The 14,506-nt window shown below is 49.0% G+C and overlaps 1 protein-coding gene across 1 annotated transcript; it reads left to right on the top strand.

The window, feature by feature from the left end:
* Positions 1–6,747: 6,747 nt before the first annotated feature.
* On the top strand, positions 6,748–14,019 carry LOC103174401 (titin-like; the record flags this gene model as incomplete). Its single annotated transcript, XM_042345650.1, has 9 exons — positions 6,748–6,883; positions 7,623–7,943; positions 9,927–10,092; positions 10,628–10,866; positions 11,206–11,520; positions 12,006–12,104; positions 12,789–12,844; positions 13,170–13,214; positions 13,893–14,019. Coding segments are annotated over 9 exons (1,440 nt in total), but the record flags the coding sequence as incomplete, so codon positions are not given.
* Between the last annotated feature and the right edge of the window lie 487 nt (positions 14,020–14,506).

Here is a 14,506-nt window from a genome sequence, read left to right as displayed (position 1 = left end):
CTCCGCATTTCGCACACAAATTTATGCAATCAACTCACAATTCTGTGAAGCGCTTTGAGACGTCCAGAAGATGTAAGGATTATTATTATTGTTATTATTATTATTACCATTGCTATCCCAGCCAGCTGCAGGCAAGGTACAGGAATCTGAGGCCACGAGCCAGCTTTATGAGTGAGCTAATCTTACAATGGCTTTCACTTCCACATGAAATCACTGCTTCAAACCAACTGAAACCTTTGAGCTGTACAGCAATTAACTCCAGACATTCCTAACTCACAGGTCACTGAGCTCCGGGTGGTTTACCTGTCAGGGGTTTTATCGTTGGAGTCCTGCAGCTCAGTGGTTACAGCACTCGTCTCACAAGTGAGAGGACCTTTGTTCGATTCCTGGGCGGGTCGGGGCATAATGTCCTTATTTCACACGCACACGCCTCTGTTTACACTGCAGTAAGTAACAATACGATTATTAGTCGACTGGTGGATTACTTTTCTGCGGGTAATAATCCTTACAAAAAAATAATATATTGGCTGCTTCGATCCACGACTGTTTGTGGGACACTGCTGTGCACAATTGTCTGCCGCGTTTCGCCCACAAATATACAGTCAATTCACTTTACAGTGTAAATGGAATTATGGAATCACAGAATCTTACAACACAGGCGGAGGCCATTCGGCCCATCGTGTCTGTGCCGGTTCTTTGAAAGAGCTGCCCAATCAGTCCCACTCCCCCGCTCCTACCCCGTATCTCTGCATAGTTTTCCTTTTCAAGTCCTGTCCAATTCCCTTTTGAAAGCTACTATGGAATCTGATTTCATGAGCCTTTCCGACAGTACGTTTCAGATCGTAATAAATCGCTGCGTAAATGTCCCCTCGTCTCCCCTCTGGTTCTTTTCCCAATTATATTAAATCTATGTTCTCCCGTTACTGACCCACACACCAGTGGAAACAGTTTCTCCCTATTTACTCTATCAAAACCCCTCATCATTTTGAACACCTATATTAGATCTCCCCTAACCTCCTCTTGCTCTAAGGAGAACAATCTCAGCTTCTCTCGTCTCTCCACATTTCTCTCTTGTTATCTTCTTCTGGTAATAAAATTCCTTTGGTTTGACCGCAATAATTCCATCTTGTGTCAGAGGTAAGGAGTGTGGTGGGGTGCACACTAACCCTGACAGTCACTACACAGTCTCTGAACACACAGTCACTACACTTTACAGTAGCATATCCTGCTGAGCTCTTTGAGCCGCTTCAATTAAATGATAATTGGCTGCTGTATTTCGGCTACAAAATACAGTCACTCCACTCTACAATGTGTTCTATGAATGAGATGTCTCGACGACGTGATAAGGCGCGATATCAAATGCAATGATTATTATGTTCATGTCAGGAGGACATCCCAAAGTGCTGGACAGTCAGAGGTTTATACCCAGGTTGGGGGTTGGGATCAGGAAGGGTAGAGGACGGGGAGAGTGAGGGTAGGACAGTGACCAAAGATGTGATGGTCGACGAGGAAGGTCTTGAAACTGGCCTTGAAGGAGGCGAGGGAGGGGGCGGAGAGGCTGAAGGCCCGACAGCCAATGGTGGGGGAGGCGGGTGGGGATGTGAAGCCGGCCGGAGCCTACTGAGTGGAGAGAATGGACAGGTTGGTAGGGGGTGAGTTAGGAGTTCACAGAGGTGGGGGGGAGTGAGGCCATGGAGTGCTTCGAAGGTGAGGACCAGGAGCTTGAACTGTACTCTCTCAGTGATGGGGAGTCAGTGGAGCCGAACGAAGATGGGGGTGATGGGGTAACGAAACATGACCCTGAACACATCCCTAAACAGTCACTGAACACATCACAAAACACACACTAAACCTGTGTCTCAGTGAGTATCTTGTCTCCACTGTAGCTCAGGGGTTAGAGCGCTCGCCTCGCAAGCGAACGGATCTGGGTTCGATTCCCAGGTGTGTCAGGGCAAAAGCTTAAGCAAGTTTCCTTACTCCACACACACACTTTTTACTCACACCTCTGTTTACCAGCAGTCAGTAGGAACCCGGGGGTTAGTTGATTGGGGGATCGATTTCCTGGGGGCAATAATATCTTTTAAAAAATAATAATAATGTGGTCACTCAATCCACAACTGTTTGTGGGGACGTCGCTGTGTGCAATTGGCTGCCATGTTTCAGCCCCCAAAACACACAGTCACTCCACTTTACAGCGTATCCTGTGAAGCGCTTTGAGACGTTTCGAAGATGTGATAAGGTGCTGTATCAGATGGAAGGATTATTCAAAATTTTTTGTAACTAATACGGCACTCAATCCTCTACTGTTTGTGGAACATTGCTGTATGGAATTGGCTGCTGCGTTTCTCCCACAAAACACAGTCACTACATTTCTCAGTGTATCCTGTGAAGCACTTTGAGAAGTCTCAAAAACGTGATAAGGCGCTGTGTCAAACGCAAGGACTATTATTATAATAATATTAAAAATAGTGAGGGCGTAAAATGTGTCTTACAGGAAGTAAATCTATTTATCTCATAAATTAACATATTAATTCCTGACAAAGTGAAAGTGCACCGGGTGCCATTAGAGCCAGTGTCAGGGTCTCCTACAGTAACAGTAATGATTAACAGCAGACTCTGCCCTGCGTTCAGGTGACAGCCCATATTCAGTTTGTCTCTGTCTCTCTCCCTAACGTGTATATGTGGTGGTTTCCAGCCGCGAGGATGTTGGTGGCTGCTCTGCTCATTCTGGTCACTAATTTGGGTGAGTTACTGGTAACAACATAAGCAAAGGTCCATCTCGTTCATCTCCCACCGTCCTGGCAGTCGTTCGACATGTCCCAAACTATATACTGTGTGTGTCTCCCACTGTGTGTGTGTGTATATATATCTCTGTCTGGATGTGTGTGTCTGTCTCACAGTGTATGTCTCAGTCTGTGTGTGTGTGTGTGTGATTATCTGGGGGGTGTCTGTCTCTCGGTATGTTTCTCTATCTATCCGCGTGTATCTATGTCTTTCTGTATGTGTCTCTCTGTGTGTCTAAGTGTATGTGTCTCTCTGTGTGTGTGTCTGTGTTCTGTCTCTCAGTGTGTGTGTCTGTGTCTCTGTTTGGGAGTGTGTGTGTTTCTCTCAGTTTGTGAGTGTGTGTGTGTGTGTCTCCGTGTCCGCGTTGTATGAGTGTGTGTGTGTCTCTCTATATGCATTTGTGAGTGTCTATGTGTGTCTCTGTTTGTCTGTGTATCTCTCTGTTTGTGAGTGTCTGTTTGTCTGTGTATCTCTCTGTTTGTGAGTGTCTGTGCGTTGTTGTGTGTCTGTGTCTCCTTCTCTGTGTGTTTGTGGATGTGCCTGTGTGTGTCTCTCTATGTGTGTGAGTGTCTCTCTGTGTCTGTGAGTGTGTCTATCTATGAGATATCCTCCCGATGTGAAAGTCGCTACACAAATGGTACCTCTCTCTGCCTCTGTGTGTGTGTCTCTGTCTCGGTGTGTGTGTATGTGTCTGTCTCCTCTCTCTCTATGTCTTTCTGTGTGTATCTGTGGGTCTATCTACTGTATCCCAAGCTATTATTTTCTAGCAGAAATCTATCTAAATCTATCTTCATCTTAAACAAATGACATTTTCTGAATTGTGCAGTTCTGTAGTTCAGTGGTAAGAGCGCTCACCTTGTAAGTGAGAGATCTGGGTTCGCTTCCCCTCTGGGGGAAACGTTGGGCAAGTTTCCTTACTTCACACGTACCCACACGCCTCTGTTTATCAGAAGTAAGTAGAAACCTGGTTGTTAGTCGATTGGCGGATTGCTTTTCTGGGGGTAATAATTCCTTCAAAACTTTTGTCCACAAATATAGTCAATTCACCTTACAGTAATTCTGTGAAGCGCTTTGAGACATCTCAAAGACGTGATAAGACGCGAGATCAAATGCAAGGATGAATATTATTATTACATTGTGATATTTGGTGATTGACTGTTGTGTGTGTTTTGTATTACAGAGCAGGTGGGAGCTTTCAGTCTGACCGTCACTGAGAGTCAGATAGAAGCCACAGCCGGACTATCTGTGTACTTCCTGGTAATGCCCAGTGAAACTGGGAAATTTTAGTATAATATGGAAAGTCACACCAGCTCCACAATCGCATCAGCAAAGGAACAGCAGTGAAGTACTATGGAGACTACCAGGGTCGGGCTGAGCTTACCCCAACAATGCCACTCTACGTCTGGACACCAGTGACTCCGGCTGATTCCGGTTCGTACTCAGTGTCTGTGTTTGACTTAATCTCGGAGCAGCCTCAGCAGATTTACAACTGCGTGTTCACAGTGAGTAACAACAACAGCGCCCTTCACGCGGAGTGTCCCGGAGCACTTTGCAGGGGCCGAGTCTGACCCCGACCCGGGGGGGGAGAGGGAGAGGAAGGCGGTGACTGTAAACACGATCAAAATGGAAGGTCTTTAGGTGCGATTTGAAGGTGGGGAGGGAGGGGCGAGGCGTTGGGATTGAGGGAGAAAGTGACGCAGTGGCTGAAGACACAGCCATTGATGGTGGAGTGGAGGGGACGAGGGAAAAACAAGACAAGGATGGAACCAGCCAAGAGGAGGCACCGAGAGTGCAGTGGGTGGGTGAGCAGGTCGGAGAGTTTAGGGCAGTACCATGGCATGAAGGGATTTGAAAACGAGTGAGATGATCTCAAAATCGATCTGTTTGGTGATACGGAAACAGTGGAGCCTGGCGAGGGCGGGGGTGATGGGGTACAGAGTTTAGTGTGTGATAGGGAGCCAGTGGGGCCTGGCGAGGGCGGGGGTGATGGGGTACAGAGTTTAGTGTGTGATAGGGAGCCAGTGGGGCCTGGCGAGGGCGGGGGTGATGGGGTACAGAGTTTAGTGTGTGATAGGGAGCCAGTGGGGCCTGGCGAGGGCGGGGGCGAGGGCGGAGGTGATGGGGTACAGAGTATAGTGTGTGATAGGGACCCAGTGGGGCCTGGCGAGGGCTCAGGTGATGGGGTACAGAGTTTAGTGTGTGATTAAGGAGCCAGTGGGGTCTGGTGAGGGCGGGGGTGATGGGTTACAGAGTTTAGTGTGTGATAGGAAAGCCAGGCAAGTGCCAGTGGATCTTGGGAGCAAGGGAGGGGGGGGGAGAAAGAGAGGGGGGAGAGAGGGGAGTGAAAAAGAGTGGGGGCAGAGAGAGGGAGGGGGGGAGAGGGAGGGGGAGTGTGAGGAACAGCGACGTATTTGCTTGCTCTCCTTGAAGACTGCAGTAAAGGCTCTGGTCGCTGGGTCTTCCCAACCATCAGCTCCTGCCGCTGACCAGGGAGGGAGGGAGGGAGGGAGTGGAAATGGCCTCAGGTTGGATGTGGCTCGTGGATCTTTGACAAATAGGGGAATCCGGCCCACGGCAGCCACCCTGGCTTCAGAGCATCGGGAGAGCAGGGTGGGCCAACTGGTGGCCCACGGGCCGCATCCGGCCCCCGGGCCCATTTCATTTCATTCATTAAGCCAATAAACCTGGACTGTGAGCTCCAAGAGTGGGGCTTTAAACCATAACATTGTGCTACCAAATGAGCCAGACTGAGACCTGAATAAACAGTGAATCATAACAAACAGCGTCAGAAATAAAGTGTAGGGTTCAGCAAAGTGACTCCGAACAAGTTTGTGTCAGTGAAGTGAATCTGAACAAGTTTCTGAATGAAATGAAACGCGTTATCTTACAGCTCCGGTGTCCAATGTGAGCATCAGTCTGAGTCCAGACAAGGAGATATTTATCGAGAATAAAGACACAGTGACACTAAGATGTACAGCAATGGGATCGTTCCCCACCTATTCCTGGGCACTGGATGGACACCGTTACCTGTAACCCCACGTTACACACTGTCTGCAGATAATAGCACTCTGACAATCACCCCGTACACAGGAGCGACAGTGGAGGGTTTATCTGCACGGCCAGTCACCTGGTGGGCAGTGACAGCAGTTAAACCAGTGAAGCTGGTGATAACTTGTGAGTATATTTGCTGTTGTGTTAAAACCAGATCAACGTGAGGCTGAACAGGACAGTGCAGTTGGCCCACGTATATCCCTACTTGTTCAGCTGGCTCAGCTCTCTATAAGTCAGAAGGTTGTGGGTTCACGTCAGTACTTGGAACTCATGTAGTCCAGACTGAAGCTCCAATGCAATGCTGGAATATTCTACATTGGGGTTTGATGCTGTGAATAGAGGAACAAACAGTGGGGTCCTGTAGTGGTTGGAGCCCTCACCTCGCAAGTGGGAGGACTTTGGTTTGATTCTCACCAATCGACTAATAACCGGGTTCCTAATTACTGCTCAGTAAACAGAGGGTGTGTTTGGGAGGAGAGAAACTTGGCCGACGTTTTGCTCTATCAATAATATAATAATCCTTGCATTTGATAACAGTGCTTTTCACATCTTCTGGACGACTGAAACGCTTCACAGAATATACTGTAAAGTGAATTGACTGTATATGTTATGAGCAAAACGCAGCAGCCAATTGCACACAGCAGCGACCCACAAACAGTCAGAGGTCTGTGATACATGTAAAAAGACTGTTTCTCTCACACTATCATCTGCCATCCCATTTATCTATCTGTGTCATAGTTTAATGCTTTTTCTTTCAGATGGCCCTGATCCACTCACCTTTATTGTGAGTGGGCAGGTGATATGTGACAGTTTGGTCCCAGGACAGTACTGTGGGAAGGAGGGAGATTTGATGACCCTCAACTGTCAGACGAAATGTTTCCCAGAGTGTAACTACAGGTGGACACATAAACCACAGTCATTGCCGGCAACACCTCACAGCTGCCTATAGAGAGCCTCACGTTCAACAACAGCGGGGATTACACTTGCAATGTGAAGAATGATTACACCACGATTAGCCGCACGGAGAAGGTTTCAATCCTCGTGTACAGTGAGTTAGTTATCTCAGTCAAAAATGTCATGGTGTAAACAACAACAGTGGCTTTCATATCAGGACGACGTCCCAAGGCACTGGATAGTCAGGGATCCGCACTCGAGGTGGGGGTTGGGATAAGGAGGGGTGGAGGGCGGGTAGGGTTGGAATAGAAGGATGACTGGAGGCATGGCCGGTCGAAGAGGAAGGCCTTGAAATGGGTCTTTAAGGTGGCCTGGACTTGGGTATAGAGAGCACAATTGCCAAGTTTGGAGCCTGGGCAGGACTGGGGTACAGAGTTTAGTGTGTGTGAGATCAGGAGCCACACACATGATACTAAGCTAAGAAAAGTAGTAAACAGTGAGGAGGAGAGTAACAGACTGCAAGAGGACATAGACAGACTGGTAACATGGGCAGACATGATGAAGTTTAATGTGGAGAAGTGCAAAGTGATGTATTTTGGGACGATATACTGTAAAGTGAATTGCCGGTCTATTTTGTGGGCGAAACTCTGCAGCCAATTGCACACAGCAGTGTCCCACAAACAGTCGTGGATTGGGGCAGAGAGGCTGAAGGCCCAACCGCTGATGGTGGGGCAGGTGGGCGGGGGCATGAAGCAGGCCGGAGCCCGCTGAGCAGAGGGAGCGGAGGTAAGGAGAGAGGAGTGAGGTTGTAGAGGACATTGAAGGTGAGGACCAGGATCTTGAACTGAAGCAGAACAGCTTTGTGTTAAGTAAAGTAAATCCGTATCTTACAGCTCTGCTGTCCAATGTGAGCATCAGCCTGAGTCCAGACAAGGAGATATTTATCGAGAATAAAGACACAACGACATTGAGGTGTACAGTGATGGGATTGTTCCCCACCTATTCCTGGGCACTGGATGGACACCCGTTACCTGTAACCCCACGTTACACACTGTCTGCAGCTAATAGCACTCTGACAATCAGCCCCGTACACAGGAACGACAGTGGAGGGTTTATCTGCGCGGCCAGTAACCCGGTGAACAGTGACAGCAGCAAACCAGTGAAGCTGGTGATAACTGTGAGTATATTTGCTGTTGTGTTAAAACCAGATCAACGTGAGCTGAACAGGACAGTGCAGTTGGCCCACGTATATCCCTACTTGTTCCAGCCTGGCTCAGCTCTCTATAAGTCAGAAGGTTGTGGGTTCAAGCCTCACGTCAGCACTTGGAACTCATATAGTCCTCCACTCATAGAAACACACATAGACATGGCTCTGCTGACCTGCAGTAAGTATGAACCTACTTGTCAGTTCATTGCCGGATCACTTTCTGGAGGTAATAACCACTCCATAAAATGTCAACCAATTGCACACAGCAGTGTCCCACAAACAGTTGGGGATTCAGGGACCAATTCATTAATATTATTTTTTGAAGGAATTTTTACCCTCGGAAAAGCGATCCATCAGTCGACTAACAACTGGGTCCCCACACACTGCGAGGTAAACAGAGGCGTGCGGAGTAAGGAAACTTGCCCAATGTTTTGCCCTATAAATAATATAATAAACCTTTCATTTGATGCCCGCTCTTTACGTCTTTGAGACATCTCAAAATGCTTCACAGAATATATTGTAAAGTGAATTGACTGTATATTTGTGGGTGAAACACAATTGCACACAGCGTCGTCCCAAAACAGCCGTGGATTGAAGTGACCAATTTACTATTAGTTTCTTTCTGGAGGGTTTATTATCAGGCGTGTGGAGTAAGGAAACTTGCCCAAGCATTCGACCCTGATGGAATTGAACTCAAGTTCACTTACGAGGCAAATGCTCTAACCATTGAGCAACAGGACTCCACTATTGTTATTATCATTGAAGAGCCGCTGTTTGGATGAGACGTTAAACTATCTGCCTGTTCAGGTTAAAGATCCCATCACTATCTGAGTGTCAATCGGCCACTTGACTGTAGAGGGCCCCACAGACAAACCTAATCTCCTCACTAGACTGCAACACACACACCTGAGCCCGAGAGGGAGTTTAGGGACCAGGAGCAGGAACCCCGACTCGCTTTAAACTCCATGACCCAAAGTCAGCCTCACGTGACCTGAGCTGCAATAACAGTAAAGATAATAACAATAATAATGATCATAGTCATGATCATCAGAATAATAATCATTCTTGCACTTGATATATCGCCTTATCAAGCGAGAGGACCTGGGTTTGATTCCCGGGCGGGTCAGGACGAAAGCTTAGGCAGGTACATTACTCCACCCAACACTCGCCCCCACCCCCACCCCCCCACACACATACACCCCACTGTTTAGCAGCGCCAATGTCTTGGGACGTCCTCCCGACGTTAAGGACGCTCTATAAATGTAATATTATTGTTGTTGTATTTTGTTGTTTACCTAACAGTAAGCGGAAACCCTTGTTAGTCGATTGCCGATCACTTTTCCGAATGTATTAACCCCTCCAAAAAAAACACCTCCTCACGTCTCAAATCACTTCACAGAATATACTGTAAAGTGAATTGACTGTATATTTTATGGGTGAAACACAACAACAACAACAGGATTACATTTGTATAGCGTCTTTCACATCGGGAGGATGTCCCAAGGCACTGGACATGACAGCATTTCAGACCCGAGCTGGAGTCACGGGGGGAGAAGGAGGGGCGGGGAAGGGGGATGGCCGATGGCATGGTCGAAGAGGAGGGTCTTGAGGCGTGACTTGAAGGAGGCTAAGGAGGGCGTGAAGCGGAATGACTGGGGGATAGGATTACAGAGGTTGGGGCAGAGTGGCTGAAGGCTCTCCCGCCAATGGTGGGGTGGGTGGGTCGGGGGACGGCAAGCCAATTGCGCACAGGAGGGACCCACAAACAGTCGGAGTCCTGTGATACATGTAAAAAGGCTGTTTCTCTCACACTATCATCTGCCATCCATTTATCTATCTATGTCATCACTTAATGTTTTTCTTCAGATGGCCCTGATCCACCCACAGTATATATGAGTGGCAGGTGATATGTGACAGTTTGGTCCCAGGACAGTACTGTGGGAAGGAGGGAGATTTAGTGACGCTCAACTGTCAGACGAAATGTTCCCAGAGTGTAACTACAGGTGGACGCATAACACCACAGTCATTGCCGGCAACACCTCACAGCTGCCTATAGAGAGCCTCACGTTCAACAACAGCGGGGATTACACTTGCAATGTGAAGAATGATTACACCACGATTAGCCACACCGGAGAAGGTTTCAATCCTCGTGTACAGTGAGTTAGATCTCAGTCAAAATTGGCACTGTCTAAATAACAACACATGGCATTTACACAGTGGCTTTCACGTCAGGAGGATGTCTCAAGGCGCTGGACAGTCAGGGACCCACATCTGAGCTGGGGTTGCTATCAGGAGGGTTGGAGGGCAGGGAGATGGGTGTAGGAGGGTGACTGAAAGCACGGTCTGTCGAAGAGGAGGATCTTGAGATAGGTTTTGAAGGAGGTGAGGGAGGCGTGGCAGAGGGATTGTGGGAGTTTCAGAGGGTGGGGGCAGAGAGGCTTAAGGGGATGGGCGGGCGGGGAACATGGAGCAGGCCGGAGCCCGCTAAGCAGAGGGAGCGGACCGGTGGTCAGGGATTAGGAGGTCACAGAGGTAGGGAGGGAGGAGTGATGCCATGGAGGGCTTTAAAGCTGAGCACCAGGATCTTGAACTGTATCCTCTGAGGGATTGGGAGCCAGTGGAGCCGGGCGAGGGTGGGGACAACTCAAGGTGGAGCCAATAACGGACTGGTTTGTCTTTGCCTTGTTCAAGGGGCTCCCACACAGCAGATCACATGCGGAGCAGCCAGATAAAGGAACAGCATTGGTGTGATGTGCTCCTGGGGTGGTGGGGTGCAGACTCTGTCCTTCAGCTGAAGGTTGGACAGACGATTGTCAATGCGACAAACGAGGGGAATGTCACCATCACAAAGGATCAGCTCAGCTCCCGAGAGATCTTCACATGTGTTGGACGCCATATTGTCTCTGACAGTCAATGCTCTATAGTCATTGGTGAGGACTTGAGGGCTGAACAACAACAACGATGACAAATTACACTTGTATAAGCGCCCTTCACGTCGCAAACACGTCCGGGACGCTGCATAGTCTGGGTTTTGGACCTGAGCTAGGAGTTGGGGTCAGGAGGGTGGAGGGCAGGGGGTGGTGGTGGTTGGGGGTGGGAGGGTGGCTGAAGGTGCGGTTGGTCGAAGAGGAAGGTCTTTAGATGGGATTTAAGATGTCTCGATGGCGTGATAAGGCGCTGTATCAAACGGGAGGATTATTATTATTCCTACTGACTGTTGGGGTGACTGTGTTGCTGTTTTGCTGAACACCATCTGTGCTGTTACACAGATAAACCCCAGAGAGCGTCAGGGTCTGAGCCTCAGGTGGAAGTGGGGAAGGAGGCAGATGTGACCTTAGACGTGTCACTGACAGACACAGTGCGGGTGTCAGACCCTGGCCTGCTGCCCGCACACTTTACATGGTCGAAGGAAGACAACTCCATCACTGGCTCTGACGGCAAGTTCAACATCACCTCAGGACCGACCTTCTCTAAACTGCTCATCAGTAAATTCCAGGCAACCGATCAGGGCACATATCAATGCCATGTCACTAACGCAATGGGAGAGAACTTCTTCCAATTTGACGTGACTTTGAAAGGCGGAGGTAAGTTATGATATGTTGACACACACACAGACACACACACACACACACACACTTACACAGTCACAGACACACACAAACTCACAGACAGACATATAGACCCCACCGCAGACAACACCCACAGACACACACACACACAAACACACACACGCAGACACACATACACACACAGATGTGCACCTCTGTTTATCAGCAGTAGGTAGGAACCCGCTGTTAGTCAATTGACGGTTCACTTTCTGGGGTCATAATCCTCCAAAAAAACAAAAAATCTGGTCAATCAATCCACAACTGTTTGTGGGTCACCGCTGTGCGCAATTGGCTGCTGTGTTCCGCCCAAAAAATACACAGTTACTACATTTTACAACGACGTGATAAGGCGCTGTATCAAATGCGAGGATTGATGTGATTTACATGAGGTCTGTGCTGTGGTCTCTATGTTACGAGAGTATAATCTAATAGAGAGACAGTGAAGGTGTTTCTCTCCGCAGTGAATGTGGCCCTGATAGTGGGGACAATAGTGGGGGCTGTGGCTGTGGTGGTCATTGCAACACTCGCTGTGTTGTACGTTTACAGGAAACGTAAGGAAGGTGAGGCCGTATATACACAGGAAAACCTTTCACCTTCATGTTCTGTTGTTTATATACCAGCCCAGACCCCCCTCAGCCACTCACCCTCTCACTGTCCTCTCTCTCTGTCAGTCTCTACCCCTCCGTCTCTCTCTATCTGTCTCTAGCCCCTCCATCTCACTCTCTTTCACTATCAGTCTCTCCCACTTTGTCTCTCTCTCTCTATCAGCCTCTCCCCCTCCATTTCACCCTCTCTTTTCTATCAGTCTCTACCCCTTCTCTCTATCACCCTCCATCACTCTCAGTCTCTCCCTCTCCATTTCACCCACTCTTTTCTATCAGTTTTTACCCCTCTCTCTCTATCACCCTCCATCTCACTCCCTGTCAGTCTCTATCCATCCATCTCCCCCTCTCGCTATCAATCATTCCTCCTTTGACTTTCTCTCTCTCTGTCAGTCCCTCCCTCTCCGTTTCTCTCCAAGTTCACCGGTTCAGCACCAAACTCTTGTTTATTTTCAAGATTTTCTACGATTTCAAGATCCTCTCACCCGTTTTCAAACCCCTTCATACCCTGGCACCTCCCTACCTCTCCGACCTGCTCACCCCCAACCGCCCCCACACCGGCCTCCTATTTGTCCCTCGTTCCCTCCATCCCACCATCAGAGGCTGTGCCTTTGAATAAACAAGTTGTTGTTTATTTTCCAGCCAAAACACAGCAAGAGACAGAGGGTGAACCATACTACGAGACCATTGATGTCAGAGTAAGTCCTGTGCAGTCCTGTAGCTCAGTGGTTAGAGTCCTCGCCTCTCAAGCGAGAGGATCCGGTTTTGTTTCCCGGACAGGGCAAAACCTTAGGCAATTGGCTCCCCTTTGATACGACTCAAAGACGTGATAAGGCACTGTATCAAATGCAACAATTATTATTATGAAACCACACAGTCACTACTCTTTACCGTGTATCCTGTGAAGCGCTTTGAGATGTTATGAAGACGTGATAAGGCACTGTATGAAATGCAATGGTTATTATTATTTACTGCTAACGACATTGCTAATGAATAGCTAAACTGTGTTTGGTTATATTTTAGGCTTCCTCTGCCAATGTCTCCCAGAAGGATTCAGGCCCTTACATGGTGAGGAAACAAATGGCTGACACGGACAGTGTGTCAGCCCGGCTCAGTCTCTTGCTGTCCCACCTCTGTCCTTTACGACCCTAAACTGTCCTTCATCCCCTCATCCATACCATGACCTGCTATGCCTTCCCCACCTCCGCCATATTGCCCGGCTCCGCCACTGTCTCTCACCGCAGGCCACCGAGGCCCTCATCCATGTGTTCACCACAAACAGGCTTGACTTTGCCCACTCCCTGCTTGTCGGCCTCCCCAACGCCTCCCTCTACAAACTGCAGATCATCCAGAACTAACTCTGCAGCTCCCCATACCCCCTAACAACCTGTCCGCTCTCTCTGCTCAGCGGGCTCCGGCCTGCTTCACATCCCCCGCCTCACCTGCCCCACCATCGGTTGGGCCTTCAGTTACTCTGCCCCACCCTCTGGAACTCCATCCCACAGTCCCTCCATCCCACCTCATCACTCCCTCACCTCCTTCAAGGCCTGTCACAAGACTTTCCTCCTCAACCTGGTCACCTTCCTAACCCCTCCCTCGCCACCATCCACCCCGTCCTGATCCCAACCCACAGCTCAGATCCAAATCCCTGACTCTCCAGGTCCTTGGGACGTCCTCCTGATGTGAAAGGTTCCGTATAAAATGTTGTTGTTAGTAATGGTCTGTCCGATCTGCATTGTGTTTCAGGACCTTGGAAAGCACCAAAAAGATATTTATCACAATTTACGTCGTAATGGCACCAGGAAGTAGATAGCTGTGACAACGTAGATCAATTTCAAGATCCTTTCAATCATCTACAAATCCCTTCAGGCTCTGGCACCTCCCTACCTCTCTCTCCGACCTGCTGACCCCCCCAACCCACTACCCACTGCCTCCTCTCGGCTGCCTCCGGCCTCCTGCGTGTCCCTCGTGCCCTCTGATCCATCATGGGGGGTCGTATTGTCAGACTTTGTGGAGTTCTCTCCCCCGATCACTCCGCCTTTCCCCCTTTCCTCCCCTCTCCTATCCTTCTCCCTCTTTTAGATCAAGACTGAAAATCTTTCTCTTTGACCATGCTCACGGTCACCTTCTGCCTGTCTCTCCCCTCCAACTGGCTCTGCGTCAGGCTCCACCACTCCGAGACGCTACCCTCATAAAGGGCGCTGTGTAAATACAAGTTGTTGTTGTTGTGACTTATCGGCTCACTGAGAAGTTAATGTTATTTACCAGGAGTTCAGTATTCAGGGTGAAACGTAGGGCAAGTTTCCTTACTCCACACACACAGACACATACGCAGACATACACACACACACGCGCGCGCG

Source organism: Callorhinchus milii, unplaced genomic scaffold, assembly GCF_018977255.1.
Source record: "Callorhinchus milii isolate IMCB2004 unplaced genomic scaffold, IMCB_Cmil_1.0 Scaffold71, whole genome shotgun sequence".
Classification (NCBI taxonomy): domain Eukaryota; kingdom Metazoa; phylum Chordata; class Chondrichthyes; order Chimaeriformes; family Callorhinchidae; genus Callorhinchus; species Callorhinchus milii.
Note: the sequence above shows the minus strand (reverse complement) of the source record. Positions and strands in the feature narration are given on the sequence as shown.